Here is a 23,923-nt window from a genome sequence, read left to right on the forward strand (position 1 = left end):
CCTGGTTTCAACGTTGGCTTTTCCAAGGATGCGAGCAATCCGGTCCGTTGTTCCTGATTTGTAAGGCAGAACTGCAAAAGCACTTGGTTTTTTTCTCCATCGGGGCCTTGGCCTCCCTTAAAGCTCTCCTAATGAATGAATTAGCATATCCGTTTCCTTTTAAAATTGAAGTAAGATGTTCCATTTCACTTTCCATGCTATCTTCATCAAAAACGGCAAAGGCTCTATGTCTTAAGGTCTTGGTAACGCAGGACTTCTGACGCGGGTGATGGTGTGATGCCGCGTTTAATTACCTGTCTGTGTGGGTCTTCTTCCTAAAGACCGAATGTCCCAAGCTTCCGTCTTGCCTTTTTCTTACTAGAAGATCAAGAAACGGTAAGGAGCCATCTTCTTCGATTTCTTTGGTGAACTTGATGCTATCATGAATATTATTCAGGTGTTCATGGAAATGTTCAAGAACCTCTTTCCCGTGTGGCCAAATAACAAAAGTGTCTTCAGCATATCGGAGCCAGCATACCGGTTGATATTCACTCGATGAAAGAGCATCGGCTTCAAACTTCTCCATGAAGAGGTTAGCTATGACCGGAGGGAGAGGAGATCCCATAGCAGCTCCCTCTACTTGGGAATATATTTCTCCGTCGTAGCGTAGATAGCTGCATTTGAGGCATAATTGGATCCACCCTTCCCCGACCCCAACAGTCACGCGGCACACACCGTGAAAAACCAGGGTGAGGTGAAGGGGTGTCGCGGAGTCGGACCAATTAGGGCGGACCAAGAAGACCCTTGCGGAGCTATTTTCCGCCACGGAGACATCGAGCGGGATTACAGCTTGCGGGTCCTCGAGTCACGACTCACTCCGACCACGGGAGAGGCGGGAAGAGAAAAGGCGGGTTCGGGGGTGGAGGAGTGAGCGGGAGGCATTTCCACACTCTTTCCCACCGCGCGAGACTCCACTCCCAAATAAACCCACCGACTACAGAGCGCCCTTCCCTCCACCCCTCCCCCACCACGCACTCCCCGCGGCTAATGAAAATTAATAACCACGGGCAACCCCGGAGCGAACCAGCCATGGAGCCGACGACTACTTCATGTGACTACTACTACTACTCCTGTCGCATTCCCCACACCACTGAGGCAGCCCCACATGCGATGTCGTGAGGGGACCCGTGTCGAAGGTCCACCAAAAGCGCATTTCAGAGAGTGAGAACTAAAATGGATAGGAAGCGGACTGAGGGCTTACTACTATTATTTGCAGACTTAGGGCCACGTGACTCATTAGTCATGATTATTATTACAGTCTTCCACCGATTAAGGTAGATTTCCATGGAGTACCAAAGATGTGGTCCGGGAGCCTCCCTTTCCTTCCAGCACTGCCTTCTGCAATTCAATGCAAGGCATACTCCCTTTCAATCTATTTAAAAATCCTATTCGATTCCTTCCCCTCCCTCGTTTAACTAACAGTCTATCCTCTAACACTGTCTTCAGCATCCCCTCCCCGCTAATCTCCATTCATACCTTCTGCCTCCCCCGTATCTCATCTAAAAGCTGCCTCTCCTCGCATTATTCATTAAACACCTTGAAATTTAAAAGAAAAATTTGTAATCAATCAATATCGATATTGTGTCTCAGTATTCTACCGGTTACGGTGTCTTCAAATGGAGCACTTTGCAAATAATCCAGTCAGTCCCTCCGAACCAAATCTATCTTTATTTCCTAAGCCTTTCGCTTTCAATTAATTATATATTTAATTATATATTATTAATTTTATACAAAATAACATTAAGGAATAAACAACTTTTCTTATTTAGAGTTAGAATATATTATCCTAAGGTGAAGGGAGAGGTTTATTTCAACGTCGCAATAAATGAAATTAAGTTAAAAGTGAGTCGCAAGGTACCTGAGAACATGGATGCAATGAATACGACGGGAAAACAGGGAGAAATTAAACAAGAGTACAGTTAATTATTTTCCCCATTAACTCCCACGCGGCGCTATATTAAACAAAATACAACCAACAACAGCAGTACTTAAAAAAAAATGAATGACTTGAACGTATTCATACCAGGCCATAACAATTTTCCCCCGCGCCAACGACAGCCAATGCTGCAGAAAATACGCAGAAGCCGGATATGGCTCAATCCATTACAACTCTCTCGGAGGTGTGGGTCCTCCTCCACACATTCCCATCCCACTCATTCCACCCCCCCCTCCACCGCAGTCGCCCACAAACACACAAGGAGCACGACCACACACCACCGCCAACCCGGGCATACCGAGAACTCCCCTCAATCTGACCGCTTTAATTTAGCGACTCATGAGTAATGACGGCGTCCTTATAACGCGCGCGGTGCAACTTAATAGAGGCGGGAGGCGCCGGCAGCGGGGTGCGGGGAGGGGGAGCGCGGGGGAATAATTACGGGCGCAGCGGCAGGGTGAGAAGAAGAGGGCGGAAAGAAAGAGGTTAGGGTCGGCTCCTGCGACCGCGCGCCTCGTGGCGGACCCGGTGAGATGCACCCGGGAGATGATAGAGAGAAAGGCGAGTAAGTTCGCCGAGGATGCAAGGGAGACGGGATGCGAAACGGAGAAAGAGAGGCGGGCCGAATGCAAGTGGGAGAGCATTACAAGGTCGTATTTCTCGGCTAATTACACGCGCATGGTCGCGATAAATATCTTACACGCATTAAAACTGTTAAAACGGCTTGAGGAGATTCCAACGCTACTGAGGGCATCAAAAGTAGTGCTAATTCGTATTCAAATTATCGTACCATTTCTGTAACATAAACTTACTAATTCGAAAGATTTCTTTCATTTCTTCAGAACATTCTTCGACTCTTTATACTGATTATAGCGTAAAGTGTGAGGACTAGTCAGTGAATATTTATGCAACAAACTTTTTAATAGATGTCATAGCCGACTATGGCGCAATTAACACATACCCCAATTATTTAGGCAATAATCAAGGATACTTCAGAGCTTCAACGAAAAGTACGCAATAATATTGCTTTATTTTTTCCCATTTCTTTAGATAGTTTAACAACATTTAACATTTTCTCCTGTATTTATTACCCAATTCCTAGAATAATCGTTTTTATGCTGGTTTCAGCCGGAGGGGTATAAACAAATTAAATTTAAACAAAGATTTTAAACCAATTTAACAATTATCCATTTAAAGTTCCGTGAATGTATAACAAAACATGGAAAACTGCGACCAGTTTATGGTCATGGACGTGGGCCATTCGCTGGTCGTTAAAATTGTAACGCACAAGCTTTGTCATTGACGCTGCGGCAGCTGACAACTAAACAGAAGAAGTGGCTCAATGGGTGATTATCAATCCAGGAAACACAGCAGCCCTCCCTCGTCATCGTCTGGACCACTCGCACACACATCCAAAATTAATTCGCGAGTGGCGATAGTTTACATGCAAGCTCCACGAGTGCTGGGCCATATAAAAAGCTACAAAATAAACTGTTACAAGGATTAGTTAAGTTGACGTCATTACTTCAGGGTACTGAGAGCTCGGTCGTTCCCAACCTTTGAAAAGTAGAGAATCGACAACGGAGATGGAGGAAGGGGCGCGGGCCGGAGGAGAAGGCAGGCAGGAGACGGAGGGGAGAACCCGCAGGGCGTCGCGTTTTTCAATTTTTTATGAGCAATCATTTTTCACGAATACATACAAGCGAGCGGTTCAACGATACCGACGAGAAAAAAGGGGGAAAAAAGATCGTTGGAGCGTAGGGAGGAATGAAGAGGAAGCAGAAATGAGGACGTGGAAGACAAAGGTGGGATTGACCAGGAGGGAGGATGATGCTATGGGACGATGGGGAGCGAATTTTTTTTTTCGTCAAACGATTTGGACCGACGTAGATTTACGCGTTTTGGGCAATTGGTAGGTTTAACTTTCTTTCCCTTTCACGCCGAAAGCAATGGAGAGAAAGAGAGGGAAAAGGGTGGGTAAAGATGCGCGGCTTATTGAAGAGAACGGCTACATAAATCATGTTTGTAGCCCAATATCCAGCCAGAGAGACCGGTGAATAACTGCTAGGCAGAGACGGTGTATATCTCAAATGATTGTGAATTTAAAGTAAATAGCTCTCCACAATAGTAGGACATCAGAAGGCCCGAATGAGCCACAAACGCATATCATGGTTTATCATCATATCATCATATCAAATCATAATATGGTCAGCATAAAATTGTATTAATAAAGAGGCCTTTACATAACATTCTACCCTGTAACACTGTTTTCAACACCCCCTCCCCGATACAACTCCAAATAAACCGGAAAAAATTATACACCTCCTTTATTCCAGTTCATTAGTGACATTACCTCTCCTACTACTCGCGTACCAGTAAGTATTGATGAGTTTCCCATGCAGGTTTATCGCGGAACACATTTCATCAATACCCTACACCATATTCATGAAACCGGATTAAAACTTATCTGGCGTCCTACTTGACTGCTTTAAACCGATTTCGATACGTGAGTATCGGCTGGGAGCTCAGCCTCTGGGAGGGTCTCTGACGCCAAACAGGGGCGGCTCCTTTACGACACACTTCGCGGAGACTGTAGAACGCCCTAATATCCTCGCGCACACGACCCAACCGACCTTTATGGCAAATGGCAAGGAGAAGTGGTCGTGGTGACGACGCAGTGGGCCGTCGGAAATAGTCGGAGCGAGGGTTCGCACGGATTCTTCCCCGGATCTATCCGCCACCGCCAACGACTCCCGTCCTTACCATCGCATTTTCTACGCGAGTGGCGGGGAGAAGTCGACGGTCCGACGACTGGAGAAAAAGAGACAGGGTCATTCTCCCGGCAGTTAGTCTATCTCGGGCGTCGGCGCGCGGAGGATCGAGAGCAAAAGGATGTCGAAAGGGGTGGCTCATGACCTTCTGTGGCCCCGTCATCGAAGAAGCCGACTCGGTGAAGGGTGAACGGAACGCGACGAAAAATTCACGTTGAAGGCTGACCACATGCTGAACAGGGTTCAAAGCTTGAACATTGAAATAAACACTGGCAATGTTCCATGACTATAAACTTTATTCTGACCAAGGTTTCGATGTTATTACATCACTTTCAAGGTATGACGCTTGGTTCTTCAGATTCTATTCCAAGGTTGGAGATTAAACTGTGCAATTAAGGACCATTTTAAGAGTAATGGCATCGTTCCACAGGGTAGTTGTGCTTTATCAAAGCGTTTATTTCCTTGTAAAAAACTCCGTTCCGATTCATTTTCAACTGCGTATGAAAATGCAGCCAAAATTTATCGGCCGAAAAAATAATATGGTTAGTGCAATTTTTCGCCACCTCTAGGGTGTTTAGCAGGGGGTGATCAATCAACAGCATGCAGCATGCAATTGGACTCACACATGCGCACCACACGGTCGACAAAACGTCACGCATACTAACAAATTATACAACTTTATGCTGTCAGCAATAATAATAAAATTAAGAAACACGCATCAAGTTTCACATAGGTTAGTTGGCTACACCACAAGTCATGCAATATATTTATGAGTTCTATCGCTGCCGTTATAATCTCTTATTGATCGTGGAAGAAATGACATTTTGAATCCGTCTGTTCTACAATCTATCTCTCTTATTTTATTTGTATGATCTGATCTTCCGTAGTATGTTGGCGTCCGCAAGATATGGTCAACTTCGTCAGAAAAGATACTGCTTTTGAATTTATCTAAAAGGTTTTGTCTATTTTTCAATCTACGGTCCGACAGAGATGCCCATCCGAGTTTTTCTAAGAGGTCAGTTACACCATGCTAGCTGCACGCTGGTGGTTGGTCACCCCCTGCCAAAGACCCGAGAGGCTACTCGCATGCAGTTATGCAGATATAGAAGAATAAATAAAGTAGTGCAGGTCGGTGAAAACTCACTTAGTAACTCGGTAACTTACTTAGGAAATTTGAAGAAGATATTTTCTCAGACGACGTGAATCACATCCTTCGTTTACCATCGTACTGTTGTAGACGTGATCATAGAATAAAACAAAAGAAATAGACTGCAAAACCGAGATTTAAAATGGCCTTCTTCCCTCGTTACTATTAAGGATATCTCAATTGATCAAAGGTTTGCTCAATGGATAGAATTAATGACGTCGATCGCTAGGATCACTCATTGCATGTTTTTCTTCATAGTTCTAACCTTGCAAGTATTTGCTCTATGAATTACTAACCATTAGCAAGTATTTTAATGATTAACCAAACATATTTTGCTAGTATGCGTAATATTTCTATGACCATGCCGTGTGCATGTGGCGGTCCTGTTGCATGCTGCATGTTGGTGATTTGTCACCCCTGCCAAACACCCTATAGGTGCCTCTCAGATTAATATGTAGATGGCGATTACATACTTTTATTTTTCCATGCACTTGTGGTGATCTTGGTGTTTGGTCACCCCTGCCAGACACCCTTGCTTCGCATGTAGTTTTGTAGATATAGAAGAATAAGAAGTAGTGGGGGTCAGCGAAAGCTCATACCCTCCCAAGCACCTTTGAGGAACCTCGTCACCAGAATTCCTGAAACACGTGGACAAGCTAAAAATTGGGGTGGGGGGAGAAAAAGGAGCTTTTCGCGTTCCTCCATCCACTCACAAAATTTCGGCTCATATATATTGCAAACAATAGAATCAAAATTGGTTCCCGTTACTTACGTTCACAAATTGAAGTATTTCCTTATGTTGTTTATTTATATTAATTTATATCAGCGGTATCTGAATTTCTGCTGTCGATTATTCTGTAAATATTTGTAGGCTTGGCGTTAACAACGGCCGTATTTACGTCCTCAACCCGACGTTGCCACATCTATCGCTCGTGTTGAATCTAGATAGCAACACTCGAAACCGACAAACGGCTAGAAAATTTCAAGCACACCAAATCCCGAGCAAAAAGATTCCGACACGGAATGAGAGATCGGGATTATTCCGTGACGGAATTAATCCCGAGCGTTTCAAGCACACCCCCCCAGGGGCCGTATTCTGTATTTCGTCGGTACCGCACCGATCGGTTTCCCTTTCAAGCCCACCGACAGGACATCATTCCGTACCGACAACGGCTTCCGTACCGACGACGGCACTTTCAGCGATTCTGTTAGGTCGTCGGTTCCAAACCAGTCGGTACGGTTCCCCCTCCTTCCAAAACTGAGAAAATCCGAATATATGCGAAGTTAGAAGTCATCTAACGTGTCTCCAACAATGAAAGAAGGGTAAAAACAAGTGAAGACTCATTGGCAAAGTTTGTTGTCGTCATTCTCAATCTTTTTATTTGCGGAAATTACGACTTATTGCTAGATAAGATAATCGATATTGGATGAGTTGTTAACAATGGTTATATAATGTGTGGTAGTAATGCTGTACCTACAGAATCGAAGGAAACAATACTACAACATCACAATAAAGTTTGTATGTGATGGAGATTGTTGTTGCTGGAATGAATTATTGAAACTATCCTTGAGATCGTAGTTTCTTTTACATATTGGTTGCGTATATTGCTATTTATTCATGATTTGGTAATATAGATGTCATTAAGTAAGTTCCGTCCAAACGGAACTTCCGTATAACGGAAGGTTATGCCATTGGCAACGTAGCAGACGAAAATAACATACCATGGAACGTGTACGTAGGTTTCACAAGCAAATGTAAATGTCATATTAGAGGAACAAGTTAGGAAATTGTTATAAAAATATGGAGCTGGGTGTAATTAAAAGAAATGTAATGACGAGGAAGTAAAGAAATTGTGATTGGGTGAAATAAATTTGTTTAAATTCGTCCCCGGTTGCATGAAATCGATGAGGAGTACCCCCTTTCGTATGTATATCCAAACTACAAGGGAGAGCCAAGGGAGAGCCGTGGGTGAAATACATATGTATAAGTTGCGCATTCCAAGTGATAGAAAATGATAATATTGCGGCAAACCTCATACTTATTAACAAATACCTTCTTTTATCGTCAAGGGAATCAATGGTTGACGATAAAATGAAATAAAGTTGCCTATTAGAAATGAAAGAAACTTATACCGTTGTGGCAAGCTTCATACTTAAATAAAAAGATCTTATTTATTTGCCGAGAGAAACGCCAAATGATGATTGAGTGAAATAATAGTTGCCTATTCAGAGTGAGATAAAGTGATAACATTGCGGCAAAACTCATATTTAACCAAAATTATATTTTTTATGTCAAAGGAGCAAATAAATGATGATAGAGAGAAATAAAGCCTATTACAAGCGAGTGAAAGTGGTAACATATATGAGAGAAAGTCATTATATGTTAGCAAACCTAATGTTTATTAACCAATATCTTATATTTCTGTCAAGGTTATCAATATAGATGATGACACAGTGAATTAAAGTGGCGTATTCGAAGGGGCAGAAAAAGATAACATTGCAGCAAACCCCATTATATACTCGGTGATGAGGTAAAAACAAAATAAAACGTACAATGCGCACCGGGGATGAAACCCACTAGTCGGTGGCCGTACCGACACCTTTTTGCTGTCGGTACGGCTACAAACGATGATAAGGTGATACCGGTGATGATCTAAGGAAGTGGTTACGTGCCCGCAGCCAGGGAAGTATCGAGCTTGCAAGAAGAAGAGATCACAAGGCATTGGATAGAGTTTTTTTCCCAAAAGAAGACGTCAAATACTTCTCTTGAAGAGTGGCGAGTACAATATTGTCAAAACTTGTTGGGATATCGCAGATAGTGTTCGGACCAGAAATTACTTAAAACATAAAATATGATTATTTCACAATGAATTGGATTAAAATCAGGCCGCAAAAACAATGAATGGGAAAAGTGTCGCTCGTTGCCAGCGATAATTGTAACAGCTTCGCCAAAAAAAACACAATTAAAAAGCGATTCTCTATTAAGATCATCGTAATAACTATTTAAAAATTTGTCAAGAGTTCATCGATTCACGGCAAAAATTGACTCCCTTGTAACATAGTCTTCAACCACTTATTTTCGCCAAACTTTCCGTAAAAGATGCCTCACTGAGTGGTCTCTATATAGAAATTAACCTGCATGGCTCTCTGTTAAAAATCCCGTCAGGATTTTCTGCAAATAGTTCTCCTGGACAGCCTGATTAGCCTGGTTGGTAAACAAATAAAGATGACAGCGTCGTCAGCAAATAAACACATTTTACTGCTAATGCGGGAGCAGGGATGGCTAACATCGCCGGAAAATACACTGCTCTTGAATTTATCATATATTATTATTGTATTCTATCGATTAAGGTAGGCTTCCGTGGAGTGCTAAGGAACATTGCATCAACAAGTGATCTGCGATCTGGGAGCCTCACTTTCCGTCCAGCGCTGCCTTCTTCAATTCACTGTACGGCCTACTCCCTTTCAATCTAGGTATAAAAAAATCCTATTCTTTTCCTTTCCCCCTCGTTTTCCTAACATTCTACTCTCTAACACCATTTTCAACACCCCCTCCCCGCTAAGTATTCGCTCCATCCATACACTCCTCCGTATCTCATCTAAAAGCTTCCACTCCTCATCCACCATGTCGCCAATCCCACCAATCTACACCTATTTTTCTTGAGAATATCCATTAACTTTACCCAGTTCACTCAATCAAGGCTTTTTCAAAATCCACAACGCAGGCTATTAACGTACCTGGTAGCTCCTCTTTGCACGCGTTCTAACTCTGTTTTTTAAGCCTAATTCACATCCCTAGCCTAAGCATTTAAGCCTAAGGATCCCAAACGCTGGCAGCATATATTTTAAATGGAGCCCAATGAGGGAGAAGTAGCTAATTTCTCTCACTAAAATGAAAAAGCCACGTGTGGATCTTTCCTGCGTGAAAATAAAATAAATGCGGGACAATTATAAAAATCTAAAAATGAGACAAAGGAAACTCTTCTGGGGCTATAGAATGAATTCAAACGAAAAATATTGGGCGAATATTTAAATGTTCACCCTAAGGCTTTCTGATAATTCGTAAGAGAGGTTTGGGAGTGCTACATCCCTAGTAAAATAAAAAAAGAAGGCAGCGAACCGAGATGGTATGACGCGGAAGTGAGAAAATTATTGAGGCGACAGAGAGCGAACCATGCTAAAATTAAAAAAGTCGGCACGAGTTTATCCGCTAATGAGCGCGAGTTAATGAATGAACAATAGGGTAAAGGGGGGTTAATCGGGCCACGAAAAGGAAAATCGTCTATTTCCTCGTTTGTGTAAACAGTTACATCATGAAAGCATTAGCAGCCAAGGACTTGATGTTTTACCCGTTTAAAACGTAATTTTTAGCGTTGTTGCTCTGAATAGAACGGTCCTGGAGCAATTTCTTCAAGAGACTGCATGGTCCTATTCGCCCGACGACTTGGAGGGCGAATCGGACCAGATGAGAGGCTGAATCGGACCAGTAAAATAATGTTAATAATTTTAGTTTTCTTAAGTTTTATTGCATAAAATTTTGAAATTTTTCATCATTACTTTTAACAATGTAGTTCAGTCTCGAGATATTTCGACTACACCTTCTTAGAGTCAAACAACGTTACAAATAGACATATGTACATCACAAATGTGAACATATAGAACAAATTTACCAAAACAATTAAGCACATTTACCACAAGTAAATTTATGTAGCCCCTTAGCACCTACACACAGCTCATGGTACCAACAATTATACTCCATGCACTTAATCCAGTCTCTAAACTTTGACGAATTCGCGCAATTATAAGACTTGGAGCAGAAGCCACACAGCGTATCATCAGATGAGATTTCCCCATTTTCAATATTGCCGTCCCTATCTGAAGATGACTCATATAAGTTTCTGCAAGTTCCTTTCATGTTCCTAATATTTTGTTTCTTCAGCCGTTGCTTTGTTTCTTCTATTATATCTGGAGAAGTAAGTATTTGAGCAGTTTGCTTTCTTGACTTTTTCACATTGACTTTCATTATTTTTTCTGGTGTAGGTAGTAAATTATGGAAAGACCTACCCAAAGTATTTGACGATTCCTCAGATGTTGAAGTCGAGGATTGGCTTTCTTCAAAGGGACTGGCAGTTAAATTTTGATCGGAAGATGGATTTTTCGAAAAAGGAGTTGATGCACCTTGTGGTGCGTGTGAGCTTCCGAGATTAGAAGGATGAAGATCTAACTCCGTCAGGACACCCGGATTCAGAGGGAATATTCCTGTTGATCGGAATCCATTTTCAGCGTTGCCAATTGTTGCGGCTTTGCTCCATGCATTTCGAAAAAGCCGACGAAAATTAAATTTAGTTATCTTTCTATCCCCCTTACAAGCTGTCATATACGCATTTGTTTCAATATCATAATATGTCTTTAATGGTTTAAAAAAAGACCTGTCCAGTGGTTGCAACCTTTGTGTAGTGTGGCTGGGTAGTGATAAGAGAGTGATCTCATTCTTTTCACAGAACAGTAGAACAGGAAGAGTCTTATGTGATGCGTGGCCATCGAGGACTAGAATGCATCGGCCAGGAATCCTGTTTGCTTGAAAGTGCTTTAGCCACTCCAAAAAAAGATCCTCATTTATCCACCCTGAATCGGACATAAAAATTTTAGATTCCAACGGAAATCCATCCTCCCATTCTTTGTGGAACTTTTTCCCCTTAAAAATTACAAAAGGTGGTATGTAATGTCCACATGCATTGCAGCACGCAACAACTGTCACCAATTCCCCCCTTTCCACAGACGTCTGTTTTATGACTACCTTAGATCCTGTTCTTGCAACAATCTTTTGGGTTTGGCGATTATTTAATACACATCCCGTTTCGTCAACGTTGTATATGAGGTGGGGCCTATCCATAACTCCAGCCTCGGCCATCGAAGTAGTTAACTTTGAAAAAAAATCGTCTACATCTTCCTTATTTAAACCCTCAGCTCGAGCCACTGACAAACCTTGGGGTTTTCGAAGACCTAAAGGATGCCTAGATATAAAATTCAAGAACCAATCCTTGCCAGCTCGTTTTTTAACGCACAGAAATCGTTTTTTATGTTGTTTTCAATGGAAAATTCATATGCCACCTTCATGACATCATCTCTTGTCAATCCGAACCCAATTTCACATAACCTAAGTATTCTTCTAAATAATGCTTCCTCTTCTTCCACTGAGAAGACATTTTGCCCTCCTCTTGTCTTCAATTTTTCCGTGTCCGCTACTATCCTACGATAGAGACAGGTACGGGGAACATGGGAAAGCTCGGCGGAATGCCTCATGCTTCTTCCCTCTCTGAAAGCTTTCAGCGCCATTCTCATATCCTCCTCTGACCATGTCTGTTCCGTTTTTCGCCGGTACTTCCCCATCTTAATCCAAAAGGAAAATCTTTAACGGTAAGCGAAAATTATCACTTTCATAAATACGTTTTAAATTAAATTTTGCTAATGTTACGCTATCAAAAAGAGGTTGTAAGGCGTTCCACAACTAATCCGGTTGCCATATATAATATTTAATACTCTGGCAATCCCTCTATCACGTACATTATATCACCTCCCTTTCTTTCAGATTAACCATAGACCACTGAGTAATGTAGAATGAATGTAGTTAGAGAAATGTGAATTATTAACTATAAATTTCCATCACGAAATGCGTATGTTTTGTAATATTGTTTCAGCGAATAATTGGTTAAAATATATGGAGCACTACACTACAAATGTTACATCAAACGAAGGTAGCTTACCTCTCGCTCAGCCTGTAAATCGTGCTCCTCGCAGTAATAATTCCCCTCTATGACGGGGAAAATCTCTTCCCCCTCCTCGTTTTACGTAGTAAATATCTATAACGTGATATAGAATGTCATTATAATAGGTTTGTTCCATTAAACTTCTAATAATACTTCAATAATAGAGTATGGCCTAAAAATATTTTTTTAGCCACTTTCCCTCGAACATTCTTAAAAACATTTGATGTTATTAATGTAAAACATTAAGTTTAATTAAGAAATTTATCAATATTAGTTGTATATCTACTTACTTTTCGGTAGCAGAAGGAGGTTTTCCAAATGCCTGTTGAGTATATCTGTTTCGATGCTTCACCCTTGACCAGCGGCTTGGAACTGAACCACTGCGCGTGCTGGTCTTTTTCACCCGACTGAGTAATATGATTTTGTATCATTTTTGGTAACTCCGATATTCATACAAGGCTCAAAAAACTAACCTAATGTCGGAGCTATGGTATTAAATTTCCTTTCAGGAAAGAAAAACTTGAAATCTGAGTAAGTGCTACTATGTCACCTTACTTTGAACATATACGAGGTTTTCTAAATATCCAATTTCACACCTCTCTCTTATGGCAGGCTTCCATTCGACTGAGTATCATATGCTTATATTCAGTCGTCGAGTTCTCGTTTTCACTCTGGTAGAAGGACAATATTACAAAGAAGCAATGCCTGAAGCGTAGTCATTCTTCTGTGATACCGTTTCGGGTCTGAGCGCACTTTTTGAAAAGCGTTCCTATTCACCCGCTGGTCCGATTCACCCCCCCTTTACCCTATAGTTGTCCCAAGCCGCCACGAAGGAGGCGTTCAGGAATGCATTCACGAATTTTAAAAGAAAAACACTAATAGAGCAGTTATGGGATAACCCAAGAGCATTTTGGTTATATGTCCGGGAGGTTGAATGTAAAACGATCGATTTTTTCCACGATTATAAGAGATTACAACGGCAGCGATAGATTCATAAGTAGATTAAATGACTTGTAGTGTAGCCTACTAACCTATGTAAAACTTAATGCATGCTGGTGATTGATCACCCCCTGCCAAACACCATAGAGGTGGCTCGCAGGTTATTATGTAGATGTAGATTAACACATCGTATTCAGCTTAGTAATGAAACACCTAGACGCGCAAAAATTGTTAATGAGAGATCAACATGGATTCAGGAAAAGTAGATCATGGGAAACCTCAATAATTATCTATCGTGGAATAAACATATTCGGGAAATAACAGGTTAAGCCGATGGTAAATTGGGTTTTGTTAAAATATTACTAGGAAAGTGCGACGACAAAGTGAGATACGAGGGTCATTCAATAAGTTTTTAGAAAAATTTATAAAAACAAATTATACTGGGTCAATTGTTTTATATTTTCATTACAGTATTCTTTTAGCAATATAAATTTGTCAAGTATTTTTCCAAGCATTTTATGCCGTCTTGGAAATTTAGAAACATGCATTAATGTTTACATAAGTTAGTAAGCTACAATACAACTCATGTCATCTATTTGTGAGTTCTAATGCTGCCTGAACAGTCTCAGTTAATATTCAGTAAATCCATCAAGCAACACGAAGTACCTAATGACTGGAAAATCGCTAATGTAACGCCAATATTTAAAAATGGAGACAAGGAACAGCCATCTAATTACAGGCCGATATCTTTAACGTCCATCTCTTGCAAAGTCCTTGAACACATCGTAGTCAGCTCTGTTATGAAACACCTAGACGCGCAAAACTTATTAATGGGAAATCAACATGGATTCAGGAAAAGCAGATAGTGCGAAACTCAGTTAGCGCTTTTCGCCCACGATATTTTAGTCCCCGGGGAAGACAACATTCCAGTAGACGCGATTTTTCTTGATTTCAAAAAGGCATTTGATAAAGTACCAATTATTTGGTTGTAGAAATACCGGTTTTGACGAATGGCAATGGCTACTTTTAACCTCATTTGTAAAAGGCCAGATTGGCTCCCATGCGTTGCAACTTCACGTGAGGTCATAGTGACCTAGTTTCCATACGACTAGATAGGAGTTTTACATCGTCTGAGATGACCAATGTATGCATGAGGCACAGAGCTCGGGGAAACATTTCTTAATAATCACTAATTAAAACTAAAAAATTGTATAAAATTTTGAAACAGGTTTATACAATTTTTTCAGAGGGGTTATTTATTATTTCAGATAGTGTGTATATGTCCTTTAGTGAAGTTAAAGATTCTTAAGCTAGCTTGCTTAGGCTAGATAACCTAAAGCTCATCCAGCCTAAGATCTAAGAGTAGTATCTTCATTAATAAACGTATACTTGGCATTCAGAATAATACCGTAGAACTCCAAGTATTCCAATACAGGCCATCCGGATTTCTAACAGGTTAAATTTTAAATTCGATATGTAATAGGATTAGGAAAAAAACGGTTCTGCTTTTGCGGGCTGTTCCCAAAAATTAAAAATATAATAAACAAAAAATGAATATGATTCAACCGATTGTACTCAAAGGTAAATTCAAAGATGAGGAAGTTCTCATTCCAAAGATTCCATGATCCCAACATATATGCCCTTTTGAGCTTGTACGAATTTCAGTTCGTGGTGCATTCATGATGATGATTAGCAAATCACAAGGTCGATCTTTCAGTGTTTGTGCTAATATGCTCATGAAAAACCCAAGATTTTATACGTACTATGTTCACGAGCAGGTAAACCATACGCTTAATCTCTTCCTTCGCTTTGCTATATATATTTCGGCTTTGAAGACGCAATCAAAATTGCGTCGTGTAAAGCGGAGAATTGCTAGAACACATGCGACAATGCGAGGATACGAGACGGCAAAATAGCCAGTACTAATTTCGTTCATGCATTCGCGCAATTCCACGCCATTTTAGAAATTAATGCAGCTCTAACCTGCGCAATTCCGTGTACCGTGTAAAACGACTTTTAGGCATATTTATCTACATCTACATAATACCCTGCGAGCCACCTCTAGGGTGTTTGACAGGGGGTGATCAATCACCAGCATGCATTTGGACTCCCACATGCACACCACACCGTCCAAAAAACGTCCCGTATAATAACAAACTATACTACTACATGCTGTTAGAAATAGAATATGGAATAGAAATTCAGAAACATGCTTTAAGTTTTACATAGGTTAGTAGGCTACACTACAAGTCATGCAATCTATTTACGAAGTCTAATGCTGCCGTTATAATCTCTTATTGATCGTGGAAAAAACGATATTCGGAATCTGTCTGTTCTGCAATCTATCTCTCTTATTTTATTTATATGATCTGATCTTCCGCAGTACGTTGGCATCCGCAAGATATGGTTAACTTCGTCAGAAAAGACACTGCTCTTGAATTTATCTAAAAGGTTTAGTATATTTTTCAATCTACGGTCCGACAGAGATTCCCATCCGAGTTTATCTAAGAGGTCAGTTACACTAACAAGACTATCGTAACGACCTTTCACATACCTGGCAGCTCTTCTTTGCACGCGTTCTAACTCTGTTATTAAGCCTTTTTCATGAGGGTCCCAAACACTGGCAGCGTATTCCAAATGTGGTCTAACGAGGGAAAAGTAGCTAATTTCTCTCACTTTGTCGTCGCACTTTCCTAATATTCTTTTAACAAAACCCATATTACGATTAGCTTGACCGGTTATTTCTCGAATATGTTTATTCCACGATAGATCATTATTGAGTCTAACCCCTTGATATTTCACGGATTCAACTGCCTTTAACTGGGTGCCCCGAATAATATAGTTACGCTGTAGGGAGTTATTCTTCTTCCAGAAATTCATTACGACGCATTTTCTAAATTTAATTCTAACTGCCAAGCATCGCACCAAGCTTGGATAGCAGCAAGGTCATTCGTTAGTTCATCTATATCTTTGCTGGAACGGATTTCTCGGTAAACTACAGCGTCGTCTGCAAATAATCGTAACTTACTCTGCACTACTTCGCCAATGTCGTTCTTTATATACGCGAGAAGAGATTTCGTCTGGACCAGGTGATTTATTTGGACTAAGCGATTTCAATATATTTTCTCTTCCGAGCGTACTAATGTCAATAGCTGGCATCTTATGTATACAAGGATTTTCGTCGGTCTCGGGTGAGTTTTTGGAAGGCTCCGTGAAAACGCTCTTAAAGTAGGAATTTAATAAATTGGCTTTATCGTAACTGCTTGTCAACACATCTCCATTGTCGTTTCTCAGCGAACATACGGTAGATCGTTTACCTTGAACTTCCCTAACATATGACCAAAATGCTTTTGGGTTATCCTGTAACTGCTCTACTAGTGTTTTTCTTTTAAAATTCGTGTACGCATTCCTGAACGCTTCCTTCGTGGCGGCTTAAGTCATCCTATATTTTTTAATTGTTAGCTCGCGTTCATTAGCGGATAAATCATTACTGACTTTTTCATTTTAGCATGACACGCTCTCTGTCGCCTCAATGATTTTCTCACTTCCGCGTCGTACCATCTCGGTTCGCTGCCTTCTTTTACTGTTTTACTAGGGATGTAACTATTTATTCCCGAAGTTACGAGCGAAAGAAAAGCTTTCCAAGTATTCTCTACATTTAACTTTAATAATGATTCTTGAAACTCGGGGAAAGCATTTTTCGGATGATTCTTAAACCCAATCATTTAAATCGTTCATGCATTCGCGCAATTACACGCCATTTTAGAAATTAATGCAGCTCTAACCTGCGCAATTCCGTGTACCGTGTAAAACGGCCTTTAGGCAATTTATGCTGCTCTCCGGGGGCTATTTTTACGAGATTTTGAGCGTCAGTCAAGTATCGGTCTAGCAAGGCGTAAACTTGCTCCAAAACGGGTTAGACATTAATAATTGCTTTATAAGGCGAAAGTGTCATAAGTTTCATAAGTTAAAACAAAAATAAATTAGAAAATTCATTGAAAACAACCCGCATGTACATGTATTTGTCTTCTACCCCAGTGAAGTTTGAATAAAAAGAAAATATATTTCTTACAATCCATTGTGATGCTTTTTAATTGTTTTATTATTTTATTACAGCTATGGTATTATCCTTAAAATCAGTACAGTCCTCTCTTCATTAACAAATGGTGTAACCTAACTGTTGAGTGATTAATAGGCGGTACGAAGTTCGCCTGTTCAGCTAGTAAGATATAAATAAGAACTCAATGCAATGTTATCTTCAGAGGTCCGTAGAGTTTACGGAAAAATCAGCGGATCGCGTAGTGCCATCTATTCCTTTGCGTAACTATAACAGCAAACCTCGGCACAAAAAGTATTGGATTTGAGTTTAGTACTTTCTTAGCCGCATCAATGTATTCTCTCAATTATACCTCTCAACTTCATTTAATATCCACGTTATCTTTACTATGAGGTGCCCCCTGCCGCGATTCAAGGTTATACAAAATATAAATGCATAGAACGTGGAAAAGAAATGAATACGGTTCTGCGCGCTCAAGAGTCCCTCGCTCATGTTCCAAATTATTCAAAATCGATCAAACGCCAAGCTTATTTTCGCGCTAATTTCATAATATTCTGCAATATTTTTTCTATTAATGCCTCTATTTGATAATGGGTTCCATAATCTTTAGCTAAGTAACCCCTGCGGATAATTAATAACTATTTGTTTCTATTTTTACAGATATAGAAAGGGCATTGGCCAGATATCAGGTGAAAATCAACAAAAAGAAGGCTATGATATTAGTATGCAGCAAGAGAGAGGAAGCTTAGACAAGCATTAATTAACCTAGGAAATCAAAAGCTTGAAAAGGTGAAAGAGTTTTCATACCTGGGGAGCCAAATTACCAAACGATGGACGAAGCAAGAAAGAAATATCCAGTAGAATAGCGCAGGCAAAGAGAGATTTCTATAAGGAGATGAATCTACTTCCCGCTGAGGATACGAGCATAGAAGTGAGGAAACAATTCAACAGATGCTACATATAGGGAATGTTTCCCTAAGGAAGCGAGGCTTGGACGTTGACAGCAGCGGATTAGTCAAGAGTGGGAGCATTCAAAACGTGGTGCTACCGAAGAATGATGAAGAGAGAATGGATCGACCGGGTAAGTAACGAGGAAGCGCAAAGAACACTGGAAGAAAACAGAAGCCTTCTAAAAACATTTAGCAGAAGAAGGTACAACTTAGTTGGCCATATTTTGAGGCACGATGGTCTGATGAAGACAATCTTAGAAGTACGGGTGGGAGGGAAGAAGGGCAAGGGACGGCCCCGAGAGCATAAAATGTGTCTGGTTATTAAGGGTGTGAAAGAGAAGGAAACGTCGCTATGAAAAGGCGTGCAGATAGGAGAGAGGAATGAAGAGCCGCGTCTAACCAATTTTATGAATTTTCACTGATGATGATGAAACCGATATCCAAATTTTCATCCCATCGGTTAACCAAGTCGATTCCTGTGAACTAGGTAGGATTGCATGAGCCATGGAGATTCACTCTATATGTACTTAAGACCAGGGTGATTCTCTTACCCTAATCTTGCAGAATATATGATCTAATAGCGAAAGGCGAACAACAAGATAGGTACTTACTTTCCTTCCTCCGCCATTCGCCTCAAAAGGCTACTACGATGGACTCTCCGCAAGAGAAAAAGTCAGCCCATCATCAAGACGAAAGTATAATCGCAAGTGGTCCCCGCTGGCTGCTCTTCTCTTGTTTTGACGGGCAGACGCACACCAGTGCAACTTCCTATGCCCGCCGTACAATTTTGGTGGCAGGTTTTTGAGGCTGCGGAATTTTAACGAACTACGAGCGCTACTTGTCGTCTACCCATGCTTTGTATGTGGCTCGGTAAGTTCACGTGCGTTTAAGCGAGTTATTTGCACTTGAAAAATATTTAATTGAGTTCTTCAGCGTTTTTTTGTAATTCTAAACGCTAAAGTAATTCACTGTGTGGATTTCACGGGTGAGGGAGGAGCTAGTTCGCTTAATTTTCGGCGATATTTGAAATGCCACGAAGCTGTGTCGCACCAGGGTGTACTGAGGGGTATGGCTCTAAAAAGTCTACCTTCTCATTTTTCTCTGCTCCCAAAGATCCTGTTAAGAGGAGTAAATGGCAAGCTGCAATACCAAGGGTAAACTTTGAGTTGAAGGCAGGGCAGGTACTGTGTGAAAGGCATTTCATGCCCCACGACATCGTCAGGAAGAAGCAGTTGAAAGATGGCAATGGCAAAGTCGTCAAGGAGGTAAGTAAAGGCCCAGCTTAAATAAAATAATTTCATTAGTATCAACGAATACATTTAATGGGTTATTTCGCGATTTCATTATAAGTGGAATTTAGATGTTCTAAATTGACTGATGACGCTATTCCTGTGCTATTTCCGGGTTGTCCACTCAACTCTGCTCTCGTGCTTATGTTCCAGCCCCTGTTGGACTCATACACTCAGCCAGTAGCGGTCTTTGCATCAAGGGGCTCAGTCAAGGGAGAAACCCGTAACATGTAATTTTATTGCCTTGTGATTGACTGATGTTTGAATGTTCCCTATTTACAGATTCATCTGTTTATCAGCAATATCTGTTAAGAAAATGACTTCAGTATGTTTTCGGTGCCAAAGTGGTGTTATATTAAGACGGTTCATCTGTGGAGAAAATTATTGGATATAAGTTTTCGTGTGGCAGTGATGTTCTTTGATAGGTGCCAGTAATGACTCAGATTGGAAGATTTTTATGTCGTGAATTGGAAACTTAGCCACAATGAATGTGCAGATAAACTTTTAAGGGACGAGGTCATCGCAATACATACATACTTAACCCTTTTATGGAGTTTACCACTTCCCAGTATTGAGAAGGTCACATTGTTCTTTTTATTTGTTCAATCTATATCTACACATGTTTCAAAGGTATCTCCAAACCTGAATAAATTACTTAAATGCAGAGGGTATTTACTTCTTTTCATTTTGAACCAAACCTTTAATAAGATAGATATAATGAATTTATTTTTAGTATAACTCTCTTCCATTACCTAATTGAGAAATTTGTACTATTCCTCTGTTGTGACAAATATTTAGGTAATGTATCGCGTCATTTACGTAAACATCACCTTACCGTGATGAGAATCCGTTCGCTAATGTCGTAGATAATCTCCAGTATTTATTCCATTGCTTCAAGGCGTACTTTGCAGTTACAAGTTCGTAGCCTAAGGGAGAGACATACCGGCATATAATTCGCAATATTAATGTACAGGAGTGTTAGAATCCCTGCGTAAGCTCATACAGTTTACAATAAAGAATGGTTATTTAATTTAATATAATAAGATTTGGCTTTATATCTCTGGAATCCAACATATTCTCCACAAATCTTTCCTTAATTTACACGGGTTTCAATGCCCTAACGTCGTCTGCCAGGGTTAAGGACAGGTGCTGCCATTAGTTCCGACTTTCACCGCGGCCTCAAAAACATGCCACTTTTTTCTCGGGAGTAACAGCGGCTTGGGCAGACGACTCGGCGACACAAAACACTGAGAAGACCAAAGCTCGACACTGGCGACATGCGGTTGGCCAATGAGCGGAGGGAACATGAGTCACACGAATGGGGTATAGTTTCCAGGAATCATCTTCCATTCACCGTCTACTCTCGTGTGTACGTAAATCCTGATCCTATTCTGCAATAGCGGTTTACTGGGATTACTCTTATCCGATCGAAATCACACTGGGGATTATCTAGATATATTTTTCAGAACTGAATGCACTCATCCTAAGGTCAGCGAATATTAAGGGGGGAAAAGGTAAGCACTTTGTTCTTTGGGATTAGATCTACCTCAACTACGAATCCGCTTTGCAAGTACTTGGCACACAACACTAGAGATACATTGACGCGTGGATAATTCCAATATATCCAGGGCGCGAAGAAATCTCAAGCTAAAGGTCCCAATATATCCTTTGGCCTTCCGTTGTGCCTTCATCATGGTGATAATCAGCCTTACAATATCCAGGTAAAATTTACTGTTACCCACGCGCACTCAGTTTCCATAACACAACACTCGGGGGCAACGAAGAGCTGGGATTTGATGGATTAACAGTGATTACCGAGGCAATGACACATCCCAAGTCCGCAATTAAGGGAAAAATCATAATAAATATCAGATGCAGCATAGATTTACACTCCTGTAAGAGAACTCGAGAAAATTGTGTCATAGCCACAGGATACGATTATATGGAAAGAGTTCATGTGCCCTGCAAACCTCACACAATCACTGGGAGTGATGATATTGTCCCACGAAACACACGACCCCCACAAATCACGGTTTATGCTGGTGTAAATCCTTTAAACTCTATTCACGATGCGGGAAAAGCATAGTCTATATTCATCGAACTCCAAGAAAGGGGAAGTATCACTGTGCGAGAGAAAAGGCTTAACTTTCCTCTGTAGTTGTTGGAGGGACACGCGGATTCCCGGTTCGGACGACGCGCGAGGAAGAAGTGGAGGGTACACGCGAAAGAAACACACGGAAAGCGGAGCGAACTGCCCGAGAGAAACTCACATCCGACGGGTTCGAAGGCATGGCCTCGACTGTCGACTGCGGCCGAGACCCCGTAAAAGAAGGCGGGTGTGTTTGCAGAATGGGGAGAGAGGAGAAGGGGATGGAGGGAGGGTAGTGGTTCAGGAGCGTGAGGGGGCCTTCACAGTTCGGCGTTGCGTTGACGCCGCGGCTAGCGAGCCAATCAGAGCCCGACTTTGAGAATTGATGACGTCACGTCTCCAGCTCGCTGCGTCGTCGCAGAAAAACTGAACCTGTTGGATTTCCTGGCGCGTACGCAGCACTTTGACCGGGGACTACGAAAAACATGGAGAGTGAGGTAAGCAGATAAATTCACATTTTGGAGGTTTTATCTTATGAACGACGACAGAATGCGATATATGGCTTTGTATTGTGTTATATTTGACTTTCCATTTGTATTATTTGCGGGTTTTTCTGTCATTTACGTTTATTTCATCGCGGATGAATCGGTAGTAGTCCATCCTCGACGTCGAAAATTATTTTATAAGTTTTATAAGTCCCTATGACGTCGTGAGGGTTACTATAATATTTCATTGTAGTGCACTTGTTTTAAAATGCTGCTTACCTGTTTGTATTGATGAGTTTTTAATACATAACGTGTTGAGGTAACGCCGTTGCACATGTGCTTCCGACGATGACTCATTACATGTTATTCCCAGGCTAGCCACAGTTCATTTAAAAATATTTTATTCGTCTGTCTCGAACCCTTCCAATTCATCATCGATAGGCTTGCATATTATTCCTTTTATAAGGTTAAAATTCCGCACTACTCTTGTTAAGTATTTCTAGTGTTTGAAAATTTTAATTTACGGGTAATGAATTCATTCATTAATGTGCACACGAATCTCATTCGGAGTTAAAACTTGTTTGTTAGCGGGGTGTATTCTTTCTTTATTGCAAATTATGTGATGAAATTAATGCATGGGCAATGCGTTTACATTGGTACGATGCTTTAGTGACTACTGCACGTTCAAGAACGTTATTAACATTGGCAATTCCATGTAATTAGGAAACCTGTAGTTCCACTTGCACTATAAAATTTTAGTGTTTCAAAGACAGTAATCAAAATAAAAGGTTAATGAAGTAACGTAATTACTCTAGGGACATCACCGCACTTCATTAGGAATAGATATACATATTTACAGAAATTACTAAGTAATACACAGGAAAGCCGTTCAATTAATTTGATGAGATTATCATCAAATTCAGATTTAAAAGGTGTGTATAAAATATCTAGGTGTTCAGAGGAGTTTTCATTTATGATAACATACATTATGGTATCACATTGTTACTTTATTTAATGCGCACTTTTTGAACTTGAGGAAAAAGAATGAAAAAAATCAAAGTCATACCACTATAAGCTACAATCAATTATTGTTCTGTAAGTAATCATATTTTTGGTGTAGTTGGATGGCTGGTAACGAAAATAGCAAGGGGTCGAATTTCTCGTACGGATGTTTAGAATTGGGAAATTTTGGAAACTTATAAGTTAGCAAGGTCTATAAATCAGGGGATTTAATGTTATTATCATTAAGGAAGAGCATTCCAATATGCCTTTTACGAATTGAAAGAGTGTACAAATGCAAATGTTGTGCAGAAATGTTGAGTCCTGTGGCATTTTCTTAAGATTTATGGTCAAGTAATTTAAGACATTTCATTTTCTCACTTTCCAGAGTATGCATGTGGGTATCATAATATGGGTTCCCAATAACCATACCCTTCTTCCATGACCGTACCATG

General features: G+C 40.7%; 1 protein-coding gene across 3 annotated transcripts; it reads left to right on the forward strand.

The window, feature by feature from the left end:
• The first annotated feature begins 19,223 nt into the window (after positions 1–19,223).
• LOC124160681 (THAP domain-containing protein 2-like) lies at positions 19,224–20,554 on the forward strand. Of its 3 annotated transcripts, none has more exons than XM_046536652.1 (3): positions 19,224–19,476; positions 19,720–19,871; positions 20,049–20,554. In XM_046536652.1, exons 1-3 carry the CDS (start codon positions 19,458–19,460, stop codon positions 20,127–20,129), a joined length of 252 nt encoding a protein of 83 aa, XP_046392608.1. In that variant the 5' UTR covers positions 19,224–19,457; the 3' UTR covers positions 20,130–20,554. The 3 variants fall into 3 exon arrangements, 2 of the variants coding, with proteins under 2 accessions (XP_046392608.1, XP_046392607.1); XR_006865224.1 differs by lacking the exon at positions 19,224–19,476 and adding an exon at positions 19,487–19,591; XM_046536651.1 differs by lacking the exon at positions 19,224–19,476 and having other exon boundaries at positions 19,599–19,871.
• Positions 20,555–23,923: the final 3,369 nt, after the last annotated feature.

The sequence above is a fragment of the Ischnura elegans genome, chromosome 6, assembly GCF_921293095.1.
Source record: "Ischnura elegans chromosome 6, ioIscEleg1.1, whole genome shotgun sequence".
Classification (NCBI taxonomy): Eukaryota; Metazoa; Arthropoda; class Insecta; order Odonata; family Coenagrionidae; genus Ischnura; species Ischnura elegans.

What these genes read in the sequence shown, in the direction of transcription:
- LOC124160681 (XM_046536651.1), top strand. Translation starts at nt 19,635, where the DNA reads ATGCCACGAAGCTGTGTCGCACCAGGGTGTACTGAGGGGTATGGCTCT. An exon ending in ATGGCAAAGTCGTCAAGGAG is followed by an intron (nt 19,872 to 20,048) that starts GTAAGTAAAGGC and finishes CTTATGTTCCAG; the next exon opens with CCCCTGTTGGACTCATACAC.